This window comes from Fringilla coelebs (assembly GCF_963513975.1).
Source record: "Fringilla coelebs genome assembly, chromosome: 15".
NCBI lineage: Eukaryota > Metazoa > Chordata > Aves > Passeriformes > Fringillidae > Fringilla > Fringilla coelebs.
Genome location: NC_140041.1, coordinates 727,547 through 745,435, shown reverse-complemented (window position 1 = coordinate 745,435; position 17,889 = coordinate 727,547). Strand labels below are relative to the sequence as shown.

Here is a 17,889-nt window from a genome sequence, read left to right as displayed (position 1 = left end):
GAAGAGTCAAACTTGGGTTTGAAGAGCAGAAATTCGTGATCTTGCTGAGCTCAGAACTCAGCATGAAACATGAAGACCTGGAGTAACTGCTCTCAAATTTGCCCTTGGCTTCCCAAGGCTACCCCCTACAGCCATATCCTCCTCACCTCTCTAATGTGAGACAACTGCTCACTTTGAAAAGTTAAAGAGGTTTGTTAAACCATAACAAAAATACAACAAGGACTACAAAAGGAATAAGCTGCAGTGCTGGGAACTGCCCCTCATGCATACCACATGGCTGGTTCATCTTCAAGATGGATGCTCAGTCTTCTATACCCTTGGGGGTTGAATCGGCTAACCCTGGCCCATCCCAAAGTCTGTTGGTCAGCTCTTCTTTGCTATTTATCGGTGGAAACTGCTTTTATTAAACTGGATTGGAGGTCAGGCGTTGCCATGTCACACCTCCTAAGCACCAAGCTTTTCCATTCCAAACTGCCCCATGCAAGGGACACTTGTGCATGCCTTCTTTTTACCTTAGACAACTCTGGCTGTCTGATGGCAACAATACGGGGGGGGGGGGGGAAGGGGAACTATGGGGAGAACAGAGAACATTTAAACTATACATCACTTGAAGCTTTTCTTAATATTCACACAATAGTTATCTTTTAATTGCGAGAGCCAATCATCTCATTATCCATCTATAACGCTAATTATAGTTATCCCTCTTAGTAGCAGATGAAAATGTATTCAGAGTGCAACCTGAATAACAGACTTCCAGACTTACCTCCACCAAAAATAAAGCAAGTCAATTGTTACATATAAATGATTACTTCCCTTCAACTCATACCCATTGCAAGTACCTAAAGAAAAACCTTCCACAAATTCTTTCCTCTAGCAAAGTAAAATCTCCTATTTGGACAAGAAATATTCCATGTTTTATTGCACTAAACAGTTTATTTAGTTGTTGGTTTTGCACTGGGTGTTTGATGATCTGCACTCATCACATGGTCTCCCCCCGCCAAGCCCCAGCGGTAGCGGTTTGTCTCTGTTTTACTCCTCCCCTCGCCCCTTCCTCACTTGTTTCCCATTAGCTGCGCCCCCTTCCTCCGCCCCCCTTCCCCTGAGCTTAAATGTCCTGGGAGGAGACCTCCGAGCTCCCTTTTCCTGGGAGGTCGCCTGAGTCCTGAGGTGACTCCTATCTGGGAATTAAAATAAGACTTTGGTCCCGAGAGGAGACAGCCTCCATCTTTCGCTTTTGTCCTTGTAAAGGCTGCTAGCGGCCAGGGTCCAGAGCTAATCGGATCAGACCCGAATGGCCCCAGGGGAAAACCAGCCATTTACAATTCCAAGTAAAAACAGCTGAGCAGAGAGAATATCACACACAAATTGGGAAACTCAATTTTTCTGGATTCTTGCCAAACAAAGCTTCCTCTTTTGTCCGAAATAAATGGGATGTTAATGTGAAAAGCCAAATATTCTATTGCAGAAAACAAAATGTATAGACTCCACAAAATGTATAGACTCCACTGTTCCTGATTTTGAATAATGCTTTGCTCATTTGTAGATTGCTGGCTATTTTCTACATCTTTGAGATCTTTACGTCAGATATTCTCTTTCCTTCACACTTTCAGTTAACTTCAAAACCAACTGTTTTTCCAGTGCATGAGGTTGATGAATTACTCTTTTGAGCCTCTCCATTTCTCTATTCTTTTTTATCTACAAAAGTTATAATTCACCAGACTGAAGTTTTAATAACTTCACACTATGCTTCTTAGAAGTACACAAGAGGCAATATAGCCTTTGGAGGTTTCTGTTTCATTGGGTTTTTTTTTAATATTATTGGATTATACCATAAAGTCTACAATAAATCTGATTAAAATGCTACTTTTCTGAGATCCAGCGAAATGCCTTCAATGAGAACAGCTTCCATACAAGCAGTGACCACTGCAGTTGCATAACTCACTTTCTCAAGGCAGAGTAGATGATCAAGGTATATATTAAGCATTACAATTCCTGCCAGCAGAAAGGAAGCAGCAGCACAAGCAGCTGGAGATTAACTTCATTCTTGAAATCTGTTTGACTATATATAATTTTTACCAGCATTGATGCTGAGACCACAGGAATAGTGCTTGAGCTGACTGGAAGTTGTAAAGAACACAGGAAGAATGTGGATAGATTTTTATACCCTGATGAATACTTCAGTTGCACAGGCCCTTTATATATCTATATGAATAATAGTGTTTTCCTGAAACTATTAAAAGTCCCATTACTCAAGTGCTATGCACTCTCACAAGTAGTTTTTCTTCTTGATGCCAAGTAAGACTTGGTCATAGGTGATTGTGTTGGAAGATGAAAAAGAACAAAAGCTACAGCACTATTATTGAGGGAACTAGCATTCCTCCTAGGCCAAAAAAACCCCTGAACTCCACCACCAAGAAAACAATTGTAGAAGATTGTAAAAATAAGCTGGTCTTCTGGATTAGCAAGATTCAGATTTCATCAACTTGCAATAAGATCATGTTTCTCCAGCTTTGATGAAGCAGCAACAATGGCAGCTGAAGAGGAATCTACACTGACTTGTTGAGAAGCCATCTGTGAGTCCCCAGCATGTCCTTGCTGTACCTAAACAATAGCACACACCTTCTGAACTACCTCTGACAATTTTGAGTTCAGTATCCTCCTAATTTCTGCTATTTTATTACGTGGTCCTCAAAGCAGCAACAGGGCAGATATCATCGAGAAGACGCCGATCCTCAGAGATTCTTCACTCATCTAAATCATGGCACTTGACAACAAAATGCCTTCCAACTGAGTAACTGGAACTTTGTCCTTATTTTTTGGTTTAGGGGATTTGAAGGGGGCAAGGGGAGAGTTTTGTAAGTTCATTGGTTCTGATTTAATTTTTTTTTATTTCTTTGGCGTTTTTTGTTTGGGCTTTTTCTAATAAGGAAATGAGGGAAAACTTTAACAATTTAGGGTCTCTAAACTATTCACTATTCAGAAGACACACAAAATAATTCAGATATATTACTTTTGATAATTTTGATAATAGAAAGGGTGCCCAGAGAAGCTGTGGCTGCCCCTGGATCCCTGGAAGTATCCATGACCAAGCTGGACAGGGCTTGGAGCAACTTGGTCTAGTGGAAGGTGTCCCAGCTCAAGACAGAGGGGTTGGAATAAGATGATCTTGAAGGTACTTCTAACCCAAACTGTTCTGTGATTCTACTTCTTACCTCTTTTAATTCCAGACAGATTTTCAGAAAGTCTCAGCATGCTAAATAGGTTAATCTGCAAGTGAGGATTCTTACAGTATACTTTGGGGCAGATTAGCTGGCCTGAACAAGACAACATTGCCCAAGTAACTGTAATGTTCCTGGCACTTTCTACTCTGTGATGTTTTAATATGCCACACTCAGGAGCCTCTTCCAGAATACACTGCCAGTATCCGTCAAGTAAACGCTCAGCACAAGCTTAGGAGCCAATTTATTGTGCGAGGTGGCTTTATTCCTCCCAAAATAGCCACCCCAGGGTCACCTCTGCATTTTCTGAAGGAACAGAGTTCTTTTAAGAATGCCCTACTGACTGTGCTTCATGCACAGGACATCTACGCTTTGGTCCTAGTGCAGCAGACTGTATTTGAAGTTTGGTCTGTCACCAGAGGAGATGAAAAAAAGTGAAATTATGTAAGCTGCTCAGAGTGCTGTGGAATGCCTGCAGCGTTCCAAGCACCAGCTCAGGAATGCTGATCATCCCTTTTACAACACAGTGAGGAGAAATAATGGTGTCAACTGTGCTGTTACTGCTGACTTCAGCAGAAACCTCAAGTATATAACTGACTCACAGCTGACTTCCAGACTCTGTGGCAGCTTCAGGTCAGGGCTGTTGTGATACCACATTTTGAGCATAGGTGATGGAGGCATTGAACGCAAGTGATCAAATCCCAGTCTTTGGCACATCTACCTCCAAGAAGTCACATGATTAACTGGTTTCAGAAAAGCACAAATCTGTTTGGTCTTTTTAATAGATAAAGCATCAATTGCTTTTCCAGGGCATTTAAATATGCACTAGTATATTTAAATATATGACATATATTATTACAACTAGAGAAAAACTGCAAATAGAAGAAAGATTACACTGAACTGGTGAGGAAAACTTGAGAACAGCATTTAAGGCAATGGAATCTATAAACTGCAGGGATAATATCACACTATTAGTCTCATAAGTGAGGCTTAATATAAGAGGATAAAAAACTAGATGTTTTACCAGTAGATAGTAATACAAATAAACATAAAGAGTGTTAGCAACATGCTTGAATTACAGACTGTTGAAAAGGCCAAACTATTATACATGCTCCAAAATTATGATTATCAAGTTTGCTTAAAGATACTAGAAAATCCTAAATAGAGAGTAGTGAGGAACAGCTAAAATGCATTTTATGTCACAAAACATACAACATCTGCATGACAAAACTGTTTTATTGGTGGGCTTTTTCCCCCAAACATTCTCTCACAACACTGTGCCCAAGAGCGGTTTTCCAAAGCATCAAGGTATTTTGCCTGGACTAAAAAACACATGAACACTAGAGAGGTTCTGGAAATCTTCAATAGAAATACAAGAACCACAGCACTTACCATAAAGGTTATGTAACACCCTCCCCTATGTACTCCAATCTCATCAATGTGCTCTTTCATAAATGAAGAAAGTACTGCATAAATCTGTCAAAAATAAGGAGTCTGAAATGCAAATATGAGCTAAAATAGCTTTAAAAAGACAGCAAAACCCACAAACTAAACAAAAAAAATAAACCCAAAATTCTACTCTTGGTGTTTGTAGGTGAGCAGCTTGAGAATGGACAGTTTAGGAGAGTTTCAAACAAGTTGTGTTTTTATGGTGGTGGTTGTTTTGTTGCTTTTTCAAGGAAAAGAAGAAGGGAACCTTTCAGGCAAGGTCAGTCATAAAATATGTATCTTTTCTCACATAATAGACATCTGAAGAGGCCATAGAATACGAGGCCATCCTACTATTCTATTTCTAGCCACAGGCTGCGAAATAATTCAGCAGGCCACAGGATGGCTGGCACAGCCACAACCTGCCCCTTGAGCAAGCTACAGCTGGTGGCAGGCTACAGGCTAGGTATGCTGCACAGAAGACTCCAGATCCAGTTTGCACTTTGAAAACATTGGTTTGTCAGCATGGGACACCTAATAAATGAAGCTCTCATGTCCCCAGCGACCTAAAAAAGAAAAAAAAACCAATAAATAAATGAGGAACTCCTTTAGTCTCACATCTTCTTTAGAAAGTTCAATGAATGGAACATTACAAGAAGTCTGATGCCCAGATGGTTCTTCACTGGAAAGCAGGAATTCTTTTTAACAGTTATGAATTAAAACCTGCAGTAGCTCTTTTGGAACAAGATTTGCAACATGCGTGTTCCGTCACTTCATATTATGAAAGTTAACACTTGTTATGTCCACGGTTGCACAGAATTTATCTGCATGGAAATGCAGCAAATCACTCATTCAGTGACATTTAAAGTCCCTTAGATGGTGTTGAGAAGAAGTATTTTAAGAAGCTTTAAAATATCAAGACTTTACAGGAAAGCAATATAAAAAAAATAATTAAATTTAAAGACTCAATGAAAATACTTCATGACCTCAAATCACACCACTGTACAGCAATTTACTTAAGCCTATTAAGAATAAAAAACATTTCATTTATAGAAGTTAATTAAAAAGAAGAATCAACAACTAACATGTCATTCTGTTTTTCCCCATCTTTTTCACTCAACCCAGTTCCGTGTCAAAACCAGACACTGACATCTGATTGCAGTAGTCAAAGAGATGAGATCAAAAATCAAGAATTTACCTGACTATGAAAAATGATGGTAAAAATTTTAAAAATTAACATAGGCCTTTTTCAGCATTCAAGAGCTCAGAGAGTAAAAGACACAATTAATTCCTTCAGACCATTACCATGTGTCTCACCAGAGCTGAGAGGAACAATTCTGTGCAGAAGACCGATAGAATTTATCAGTCAATGTCTGCTTTGTGTTTCCTAGTAGCTGACAACGCAAACCAGACTGGTGCCCATCTAGGCAGTTGTGACAGCACAAGAGTGCTTTCCAAGTTCTACTCAGGGGAACCAAATCATAACACTTTCAAGAGGCAAATTTTCCACAGAGGAACAGCTCAAAACAAGAGCAATACATTTCTTTTGATGGAAGCAACACAGTTTAGGTAGTATTACAATATCACAAAAACAAAAAACACCACCAAAAAATGGAATAAGAAAACAAAACAAATCACTTCCACAAACCCAAACAAACACAAGAAACCCCCAAAAAACCAAAACCACCACATGAGTCACCTTGCCAGATGATCCACACAACCCCTGACAAGCTGGGGACAAGCAAAGGTTAGGAAAAGTACAGAAAAATATCAGAGTAAAATTACAACTGGTAAACTATCAGATAAAGCACTTGTAATAGTTGTAAGAGCTCACACATCACCAAGAGAAATAAAAGCAACCTCTAACCTTTTCTAAATGAACAGTACTAATTTTTGTATGGTAGTGAATATTAACATTTATTCTATAAAGTTGTACAGAGCTGTCATGATCTTAATTCCAATTTCAGTCAATTTACCTCAGCCAACTGTAAAAAAACCCTGAGTTCCCCTAGCTACTAACACCTAACCAGAGCAATACAGCACAGACTAAGCTGGTAGTAGATCGGGGTAGCATAACTAAATAAAATTTTTAATGGGCTTTTAAGAGCTATTTCGAATACATTATTTCAATTATTTCCTTACTTTGATTATAAAATGTCAGATACCTTGATTTCAAAACACACCTAATAAAGCAGCACCACATCTTCTGTTTTCAATATTCCTACTCTGAAAGTACAGCTGGGGTTCTTTTGTTTGGTTTGTTGTGGGTTTTTTCACATCTGATTATTGACTAAACAAAGCTGACTAGCTAGGGAGGGGTATAATGTTGTTTAGGTGGGCAGGGAATGGTGTAAAAGAAGTAATTTCAAAGTTGGCTCGTCTCTCTAATATTTGGGTGTTTTCCCCTAATTATTCTATTAACTATCTGTTCAGGGATGTTAGGTTGGTTGGTCTAGAAATTTGATTTTTCCCACACCATTTTACAGACACAATAATCTTTGCTGCTCTTTTCCTATGGCAATTGTGTGAAGCAACAGGTCACATAAACTGGTTTTTGAAGACTAAAGGAAGAATTAGCCTTGAGACACTCAGATCGCATGGGCCTCAGCTGTTGTCTTTATTTGCAGTGTATTTTCATTATCTTTTACTGTCATCTCTTAAATCCCCCTGCCAGTTGAAACAGTTCATGTTGCACCTGGTCCTTTCTGCTCTTACCCTAGCATGTTTCCACTACTTCATTTGTATTGGTCTCATAGAGTGCTTATATTACCATAAAAGAAGGACCACTCCCACAAACAGCAGCCAGCTTTCTTAATATTATCTTCCCAGACAATTACATATCAGCTTCTCAATCCTGCCTAAGTCTGTTTTTCAAAGGCCATTATTCTCATCTTGTTAATGATCTTCTTTCTTTCATGTAAGACACTGAGCCTTGTAATTTACAAATTAATTTACCTTCACCCAAGAGCCAACCTCTCTCAGTCCCTCCTAAATCATGCAGTTGTGGAAAAAGATGATAAAATTTAGTTTATTGGTAAATTCTTTAACATTGCCTGCATTTAGTATTATCTCTTTTACTGTAATATCAAGTCCACTGCCCGACTGATATAAGAATGAAGAGCAATATATTACCCTTGAAATGTTTATGATCAGTAAAAATATGGACATTTGAGGAAGACAACCAAGAGGAATTTGAAGAAATATCAAAATAAAGCAGGTATTTCAAAGTGATTAAAGGGATTTGAATATACTGCACTCTGGCAAAATAAAATTTAAAAGCTAAGCAACAAAACTTGATGTTTAACTATCTATTCTGTTTCAGAATGAAAAATAACATCAAAAACAGCTTCTTGAACTGATGGTGCAGCACTACTTTGCTGACTGGTCCAAGAGTCTCACGATCCAGCAAATATGCAGCTAAGACTGAAACTTGTGACCCTCTAATCTGTAAATGTAGTACTAAATGGGGTATTTAGTGTTTGATGACTTTCAGTAGCAATCCTTCACTGTGATAACATATTTATACAGATTGCAATTTTCACACATCCACCTCCCAAGCCTCTCTGCACATCTCATTATGCAACTGCAAATAATATGAAAACAGATCATCTTTGTCAGAAGTTACAAGTGGGCTATATGACACATTTTGTTAAGTAAAATTAATTTGCTCTCCAGTTCCATTAAAACTATGGACCTGGCTGAGGATATAAGCAGAACTAGCACTGAGTTTTCAGCAGAGATTAAAGAACATAGCCTCTATTTCAGTACTTCTTGTTAATCATGAAAATAGTAATTTTTTCTTTCCTGTTTATATGAAGCTTTGGCAGAAACAAACAGGAATCTTGCCTTTCCTAGACAGGTGGGACCAGAGTTATCTTATTTTCTTCTTTCTGTTCCAATTAATCTCTTCTGCAGAATTTGACTTTGCACTAATTTTTTGTTCTCTGTCTTTTCTCACTTCAGTGACTTCCCTACTGCACAATTCATTTCAGAAAGGCATTCAGGCTGTAAATTGCAAGAGAAAATATCTGCAATGCCATTCAACTGCATGCAAAAAGAACAGGTGAAAAAAAGGTATATGTAAAAGAAAACTGCAATGACAGCAGTTTGCATTTCACATGACTACTCTTTGGGGTACTAGTAGAAATTTACAGTTCAACAGTTATATATTACACCCAATCTACTCCAGATTCTACTGCCTCTCTGATCTTTTATTCTTTATTAAGAAAATACTCAAAGGAATAACAGTCAACAAGTCTGACTGGAAAAAAATACTAGCCAGTTCAAATTGAACTTTGAAAAACCCTATTTCATTGAATTAATGGAAGAAAGAATAGCTTAAATTTTTATAGCTTTTAATAACTTCTTAATACTTTAAGAAGACCTACCTCACTTCAATTCACTTTTGGATATAGCACCAGCGTGTCATCAGTGAAACCCACTGCTAAAAACTTACTTTTAGGAAGAAGAGTCAACCATGGACATCAGAAACATGCCACACAGCCTCCTGCCACGTGACGAGCATTATTTCACTTTGTAGCTTGCATCACTTCCCTTGCTCTCCTTCAAAAGAGAAAATCAACAACTACGGTACCTGTTTCATATATGATGAGGCTAATCAACCAATAAAAAGGCACTTTTCACTGAAGCAAACCTTAATGCCTGTCATTAATCATAATTTCTATTTCTACATTTTATTATGATATTCCATTTCCATTTCTAATCTTTTTTTTGCATTAATACAGTTCCATTTGTAACAAGGTATTTCTGTAGTTTTAGTGTAATACATCCTCTGATAGGCATTTATAGAAAAAAATTACTGAAACAAAGAAAATACTATGCAATACCATAAAGTATCGGCAAAGACCCAATATGCAACATTTAAAACCCCCACACTCCAACTTCACTTTTCCAAGCAAACACTTGATATGAATTGTCTGGGAAGAAAAGTTACAATAAACCTCACCACCCAAAATACAAGCCACAATTTTCTATTTTTACATCCCTTAAAACTCTCAGATGTACTGTATCCTGCTGGTCCTCTGCTCAAGAAATCAGTGCTACTCTGAACAAGCTACTGCTTTAACATTATGTACCTTGTATTTCTTAAACACTGTTACACAACTATTGCTCAATCATATGCTGCTCTTGAGAATCAAGAGATCCTGGCCTTAGAGGCAACTACCAAATCCTGAGAGAGCAGTCAATGAATTATCATGCCCAATTGAATTAGCCCTAGTTTGGGAACACCTCCTTTGTTTTCTGAGTAACATTGTATACTTATCTTTCAGGGCGACAACATTACAAAAATTAAGTTTCTAATAAATTTCTAGCAGCCACATGCAGCTGTATCCTTGCACAGACATTAGTTTAGAGGCAGAGGTTTGTAGAGAGTTTTAAAGGGGAGACCAGAGCATTACCACTTCCTCTCACTCTCAGTTCTGAAAATTCATCTTGCTCTTGATGAAAAAAGTGCAATGCATGCACATACATTCAGATCCCTTAAGTACCACAGCCTTTGCAGAAGAGACAGTTTTATTTGCAGTTTATTTTTCATAGGCATGCAAAAGAGTAACATGCCAAAACAGGTATACTTTGCTTAGTGGCTCAAACGCTGATCATTATGGAGAAAATGTAACTAGGTAAGCTGGCATTTTTAAAGAGCAAAACAAAAATTACAGCCACATGACGCAAAAGTCCCTATCAAGCAATGAAACTGAAGAGTTTAATGGGGTAAAGTTAGGATCAGCTTCAGTAGTTCCAGACTCTTCTCTAAGTGAACAGTTATTCTGCCCCTCAAAGCAACAGCTCCCCTCTAACAGCACTGTATGTACAGAAACTCTCCCCTTTCAGGACCATTTGGTAAACACTGACAAGTTCTAACTCCAATCTATAAAAGCACATTATTGGGGTTCTGTAACTACTTTCCTTATTGAAGAACATTTAAAACACTCAGAAAAGCATAATAAAGGAAGAACTAATGCATCAGTTCCTTCTGAATTAGAACTTCCCTCAACTTGAAGGCAGTAGTCCTAATTTAAGGGATGAAGAGGGGATATGTTGCCAAAGGATGATCAGAATATATTTTCATATGTCACACAGGCACAGGAACTCTGGTATGACTTGCACAGTTGTAATGAACCTTCCTGAGTCTTTAGGGCACCTAGCAACATTTACCCTACCCTTGCATTTTCAGAGGCTAGAGTCATGCAGTGCTAGTACACTCCAAAGGCACAAGATTAACTTCCCCTAAGAGGAGATAGAGCCTGAGTATGACCAAGGGGGACCATGTGCTTTCCTTACCATCTCACGTAACATCTTAGAAGACTAGCTGTGATTTAAATTCACAAAGCATCAAAACAGACCACACAGCTGTAAAACACTCAGAATACTTTCTTTCATGCTGGGAGAAGCTTGTGGGAGAACAAGATGTTTGAAGACTTTATCACTGCAGTGGAACAGATAATTAGGCAATTAAAACTATGAAAAGTAGAAAAATTACCAGTTACAGATGAAATGCACTGTGGAACAGAATTGGGAGAAGCAAAAAATCAGAAATTAATGCCTTTTGCAAGCATCTTTAGAGCACAACTAAAAGAGTGAAAGTTCTGGAACAAAGGTAAAAGGGTAGTTAATTTGCAGAAACTTATCTGGTTTTGCACAGGAATATTTTGAAGGAGTTGATTTCTAGAATAATCTTGCTTTTCTTGTGTTAATAATTAGCACACATTAATAGAAATCCAAGAGGTCTCATTCCAGCTCCATTTTTGGTAACCCAGCAAGGCCCGTTCCTCCTAGGTTTTTAATGGTATTAGCAGTATCTTCACACATACAGGCTTCTTGTTTAATCATTCTGCTCAATAGGAAACCCTCTACAAACTCACTCTTCCCATCCGTACTTGCTTCCAGGCCATGGAGAATCTACCACCATTTCACACACCAGAGTAATGTGTGTGACAACACCTTAACCTCCCACAGAATCTTCACAAAGGCAACTTTGGTGAAGGGGCTCTGCTCACCTACTGTCTATCACATGTGGTAACATTTCCAGAAGCCTCTTCTCTGATCTTCTCTGGAGGTACTGAACACCCATCCCAGCCAAGGAGAATAAGGGAGTTATCCTGCTCATGTCACCTGTAATGGAGCACGTTTCTCCAGGCACGCTTTCAGTGTATACATCTCACTATGCAAAGCTCTTGGTGGAAGAGACGTTCTTTTGCACAGATGCAAAACCTCTGCTCTGGTACTAAGACTTTCCAAATAAGAATATACTAAGAAAGAAGCTGGCAAAATGTGCTAGTCTAGCCTGCTAGTACCTAATCTGCTAGCTTTGCTAGTACCAACTATGAAATTCTTGGCTTACGGCCTCATAGACTTGCTGCAGACGTAAATAAGGACATACCAACCAGGCCAGAGGCTGCACAGAGGTATCAGATGTGATACACTTCCCTTACGGCCAACTGCAGGGAGAAGCCACCATCTGTAGTGGTTCAGGTTTGCCAATTTGAGATTTCCTGGCCAACGCACCAATTAATGTGGTGGGTTTAGCACTGGCAAAACATTAATGCACCCACTAGAATATACTTAACTCATTTCCTGCTTTGAGATAGAATTAGGAGGAAGGCAAAGCAGACTCAAAACTTTAAAAGGATATAAAGAAAGCTTTATGAACAGTAACTAAAATAAAGAATAATAAGAATCAGAATAAAACACTTCTCCCGCTACAACCTTTTATTTCCCAACTCACAATGTACAGAAACAGCTCAATCAGTTTATCATTCTACAATAGCCCTTCTGCAGTTCACTTAGGGAAAGGAGTCCCTCTAGTAAATTCATGGAGACTTCTCCACAAGAAAACAGTTCTCTCGTGGCTTTCAATTTCCTTGAATAGCAGCTGCCTAGAACATCTGCAATCATAAAGTCCCTCCCATTTTTACAGCTTTTCCCACAGCTGTGTTTATGGCCCATGTCAACTTTTGGGGTACTATTTTAAAGATGAGCTGTCAAGAGCAAAGGTTCTCTTTATCTGTCTTTGAAAGCATCTTCATCTCTGGGAACAGAGGTGTTCTTTTCTCCCAGGGGGCACAGGGTCTTCATCACTCTTCTCTCTTTCTCTGTTCAAACTTATGGGATCACAGCTACTTCAACATTTGCTTACTTTAGCATGGAGACTTTGTGAGATACATACAATTTGAACACTTTCATCTCCCCATACCTTCATGTATTAGAGGGGCAAAGAGTCTGATGCATCAATTAAATTCTTCTCCACAGCTTTACAAGAGAATTTCAGCCCCAAGATTAAGGCATCTCCTCATCCCTCCCATCTGGGACTTGACTTCTTCACTGACCTCGTGTTTTCATGTCCTTCCTTTACCTGCCGGCACTTGTTTTCTCTCACTCGAGGGAAGACTGAAGCAGTGAAAGAGTTATTACTATTTCACCCAGGGCCTGCAGATGGTCACCTGACCCCGGACAGGCTCAGCAGCTTGCAGCCAGAGCTGTGGCTGGGGGTGGATGGGGGGTAAGTGGGTAGGATCTTAACAGACAGGCCAGAACAGGCTTCTCCTTCCCTTCTGCGCTGTGGTTGCAAGTGAATGTCAGTGGCGGTAGAATCCTGGCTGAGCCAGACTGGCCCAGGGCTGCTCCGGTGCAGCCGGGACCCAGTGGACCCTGGCCTGGGCTGGCGGCAGCGCTCAGCAGCAGCAAGATGTTAGCAGCTGCAGCCATGGCCGGCCTAGCCCCACAGCCTCTGCCCCCCTGCCCCGCAATCAATGGGGCCAAGCCCCGCAGCAGAACCCACCCAGCCCGGCCAAGACAGGGGGGCTGGGCCGGCCTTGTTACCGGTTCTCAGGCCAGAAAAGACAGAATTCTCAGGATTCTTTGTTTTGAACATGGGTGTTCACAGAGGCCTATCGGCTTTCTCAGTAGTTTAACAGATTGTCAGTTCTCAAAGGTAATTACTGATTGGTTTTTTTTGTCAGACCCAGAAGAAAATGCTAGCAGCTTCTCTTAGAACATCACTTCCGTGATGCAAAGCCAGCACACCTCCTCACACCTTGCTGCAAAAGGAAGGACTTCATAGCTGCAATCAATTTCATTTTAATATTGTAAATGAACATTGCTGTTATTAGAAAAAGCAGAAGCCATAGAGCACAGCTAAGGATTACATGGCAATTGAACTGTGGGGTATCTCCAACTGCAATAACACCGCAAAATGTTTCAAGCGTAAGAAGAAAATGGAACTTGTGCCTAGTAAAGGATTTTTCTTGTAAAAAGTATTTAAAGTAAATTCTCACATTAAACAATATGAAAGAAATGAGGCAGGAGTGGCAGGAAAAACACAGCTGATAATACTTGAATATGCAAAAGCATGTATATGTGTTTATACATTTAAGTTTAAAAAACCAATAATAGTGATATACAAGTTTCTATTTCTTGGCTTTACATGCAGAAGTTTTACTAAAAGAAATACTAAGCAATAAGCTCTGGGGTGAACATACAAATAAACATAAACATTTTTTTAAAAATTCAACAATTCTGAGCATTATTTTTTCTAATAACTTTCTAGTTATGATTCTCTTAGGTAACTTCATGGAAACATTTATTCTAAGTATAGTAGGTCTTTGATGTCTGCACAACAAATTATCTCATGTGGTTTATTCCTTCATGAATCAGGTTCTCTCAGTTTAAAACACAAACTGAATGGGAAAAAAAGGAAGTTTTTCAGCGTTTAAAATTCTTTGAAACCTAGGAAGACACTTATCTCATCCAAACAGCTTGAAGTGAGACATTGGCATGGGAAAGAGATGGGTAAAAGTGTACAACACCGTTGCGTTGGCTGCAATGACCACGATAGTGCAATGCTGGCGCATTTCAGAAGGCAGCAGGGGGCAGGAGAAACAGGTCTTGGACGTTTTATACTTTAATTTCTAGCTCTTCGTACAGTGCTATTCTGTCATCAGACTCAAATTTTCATCTATCCCATTGCCAGAGCTAAGGCAACTGTAGCAGTCTCATTTTATTATTGTATTTATTATGTCAAGAAACACAAGGGCTGCTTGAAGCACCGCATTAGATTAACTGCTCTAGATATACATGTGGAGAAACATGACCAGAACACAAGCATCCTCTTGCCTTCAGTGGAACTCAAAGAGATGGCACAAAACTTACCACTGATCACTTGTGACTATAATGGCATACATCCTATATACCATTATCTCATGAAAAAAGCACAAATAAAGTATACCAAATTCACCATACTAACATGCTGTAGAAAACAAGATCTTGCAGACATCACCACTAACTTTTCTTCTGAGCATGACAAGTAATTTGTTTTTCTCATTTGTTTCTAATAGTGAGAGAAGCATCTTGGCATTAATCATGAATTATAACCAAAATCTGTCAGCTCTTTTGTATGACAGACTTCTACAATTCTTTATTCTTTGCTGGTGTTTGGCAGGATATGGATGATACGGAGGAAAGTGGAAGAAAAATAATTACATACACACAGATGTAATTTTAAACCAGCCTTGATTTTAAAAACAACCAACCTGTCCAGTATTCTTAATGTGAAACAGACATTTTTCTGGTGCAGATTTCTTTTGCAAACCAGTAATGTTAATATGAGAAAGCTGTCTAAGAACTACATTTCTTTTCTACAGAGAACGATTGAATAAATTTTCCCAGTTTCTGCAAAAGCAAACTGCTCTTAACAGTTCTTGGCACTTTTACATTTACTTTTTTGAAAGTCACCTAAGCCTGCTTTAGTTTATCTTAAGAAATCACGTAAACATTAAAATTCATAGTAGAGCATCTGCACGCTCCAAACAGCCAACACAGCCGCACATCTCCAAGAATTCTAAACTTACATGAAAAATAAGTGCTTACTTTTTTGCTCTTTAAATATGACTATATTAAAAAGCTTGACTTTGTATTTTAAAACACTGCATCATAATAGAGACTCTTCAGCCTTATACAAATATCTCTGCTAATAATTTATTATCAATTCCCAAAACTACCCCTGCCTCCAACCAAACACACAAAACTTGGAGAAGTCTTCACCTAAGAACTGACCACATTTCAACAGGTGAACAGCATTCAAGTATAGTATTATTTACAGTTGTCAGGAGTTTCCACAGAGATCACCAATACTCACATAAATAGCTGCCAGAGGTGTGCTGAGAAGGGTGATGAGAGGAATGGCCAACAAAAATAAAATAACTTACCTGAGGGCACCAACAGAGGAACTACTAGACTACAAAGAAGAAGAGAGAGTTTATTTTGTTTGTTGTTTGATTTTAGTAAAAAGGACAGCGTAAATATGTTTGGTACTCTTTCACTTTCACATGAGAAAGCACAAAGGGTGTAAGTAACAAGCGAAACTTAAATAAGCAGAAGGTATTTCAAATGTATGCAGTAAGCAATGACCTAGATTTTGAAGCAAGGTATACACATACTTCAAATTAGCAGAGACAGTAAAGCATAAAATGACACAGAGAAATACAAGTTACTGACAATTAGGAAGTCTTTCAATTTTATAGGCTGCACATCAATTGTTTTCACAAACACCTTTCTGAACACATTGAAATAACTCACTATAGTTGCCAGCCAGGACAGATTGCTAAACACTACACAAGGTAGAAACAATTACATAAGGCTTTCAGCACAACTCCTATCTTCACTGCACACAGCAACTTCTTCCAGAGCAGCCAATTCCCAGAATTAAACCAGAACACCTCTGAAGAGACAAATGATAAACCCTATTGGAAACCTCTCACAAGCCTACAGAAATCACCCTACAAACGTAACAGAACAGAGGAACAGTATGAACTAAAATGTTTCCCTTACCTTTGCTGAGAGTTCCTGTGATGAGTTTAAAAACAGTCTGGGCAAATTTGACAATCCCATGCTTGCATCTCTTTGAACAGCCACTCATGGTTCAGACAGATAAACTCTTCTCTCTTACAAATTTCAGGAATAACAATAAAATTAAAAAGTGAGTCCTTTACAAAATTGATATGACTTGTTGTGCAGTGCTCTGCTCTCATGCACCGAGCCCCAGGCTCTGCACTGAGGTTTGCTCACTCTGAAGCTACTACGGCAGACTGTAGCGGAGCAATGCAAATCTCTTTTTAGTTAAAGGTACAGCTCTCCTCGTCATCCTCTCGGCCGGGACTGCAAGCACCTGCTACAATGCCCTGATAGAAGCTGCTAAGCACAGCAACACCTCAGCCAGACAGGCGAGGAGGGAGGGTTTGCCTCCGCAGGCTGTGCGGGCTTCCACAGTGGGCATAGGGAATGCAGCAGGAGACGGCTGCTGCAAATAAAAGCTGCTGATTAAAGCTTTTATTGGTGCCCTTTTCTTGAGGATTTCAATAAAACTGTCAATTTTGCTCGTCAGGTCTAGAAAACCAGAAAATAACACTTTTTTATTTTACCAACACCGTAGTGACACGGTCACATGTAGAGGGCTGCATAGCATTCCTTTGCAAAACCTCCTAGAATTAGGAAAACATAGCTGCACCCAGGGGAAGGAAAAAAAAAAATCTTTATTTTAATTATACCAGCTTAGACGCTTCTCTGATAGTGATTTGCCCAGCACAGAGGAATGTGCCCCCGGCCTTTCGGAGTCGGCGGGGCTCGGGCTCAACCTTCTGTGCAACCCCACATTTGACTTTTCACGTCGTGCTGGTGCGGTGCTCACTCCCCGTATAATAGGAGCTATTCCCCTAGCAACATACACAGCTCTGGCTTCTCCACTTCAATCAGTTACTGCTGCATCTTGAATACTCTAAATAAAAAGACTTGATGCGTCCAGCAGCAAAGCAGAGGAATCTCAAACCCCATCTCAGTACTTGGCAGAGTCGAGCATCTTTAGGATTAATTCATCCTGGCCTCATCTCAGATCCTGGCATTATCTCAGATGCTTTTCAGCAACCCCCAAAATGCACTATTTGCTTGCCCGGGCCACAAGGCTTACCTCAGGTTTCTGCTCACACCCAGCCCGTTAAATTGCTTTATCAGCCTTGTGAAAAATAGCCACTCACTTTTCAAAAAGTTAGAAAGGTTTATTAAACCTTATCAAAAATACAACAGAAGACTGAATAGAGAAAAATGTTACAGGGCCAGGAGCAAAGGATTTTCCCCTCCATGTGCTCACCCACACAATGGAAGTTTCGCCTTTTAACCCTTTAGCCCCTCCCAAAGTTCTGTCCATCAACTCTTTCTTCACTGTCCAGTGGTG

The 17,889-nt window shown here is 39.4% G+C and overlaps 1 protein-coding gene across 1 annotated transcript in view; it reads right to left on the bottom strand.

The window, feature by feature from the left end:
• LOC311159691 (A-type potassium channel modulatory protein KCNIP1) overlaps positions 1–16,581 on the bottom strand; it is a gene marked incomplete at both ends in the record, with an annotated part of 280,379 nt that extends 263,798 nt beyond the window's left edge. The window contains one exon of the mRNA XM_084215897.1: positions 16,494–16,581. Within this exon, the coding sequence (XP_084072023.1) occupies positions 16,494–16,581 (88 nt within the window). The remainder of the gene's footprint in view (positions 1–16,493) is intronic.
• Positions 16,582–17,889: the final 1,308 nt, after the last annotated feature.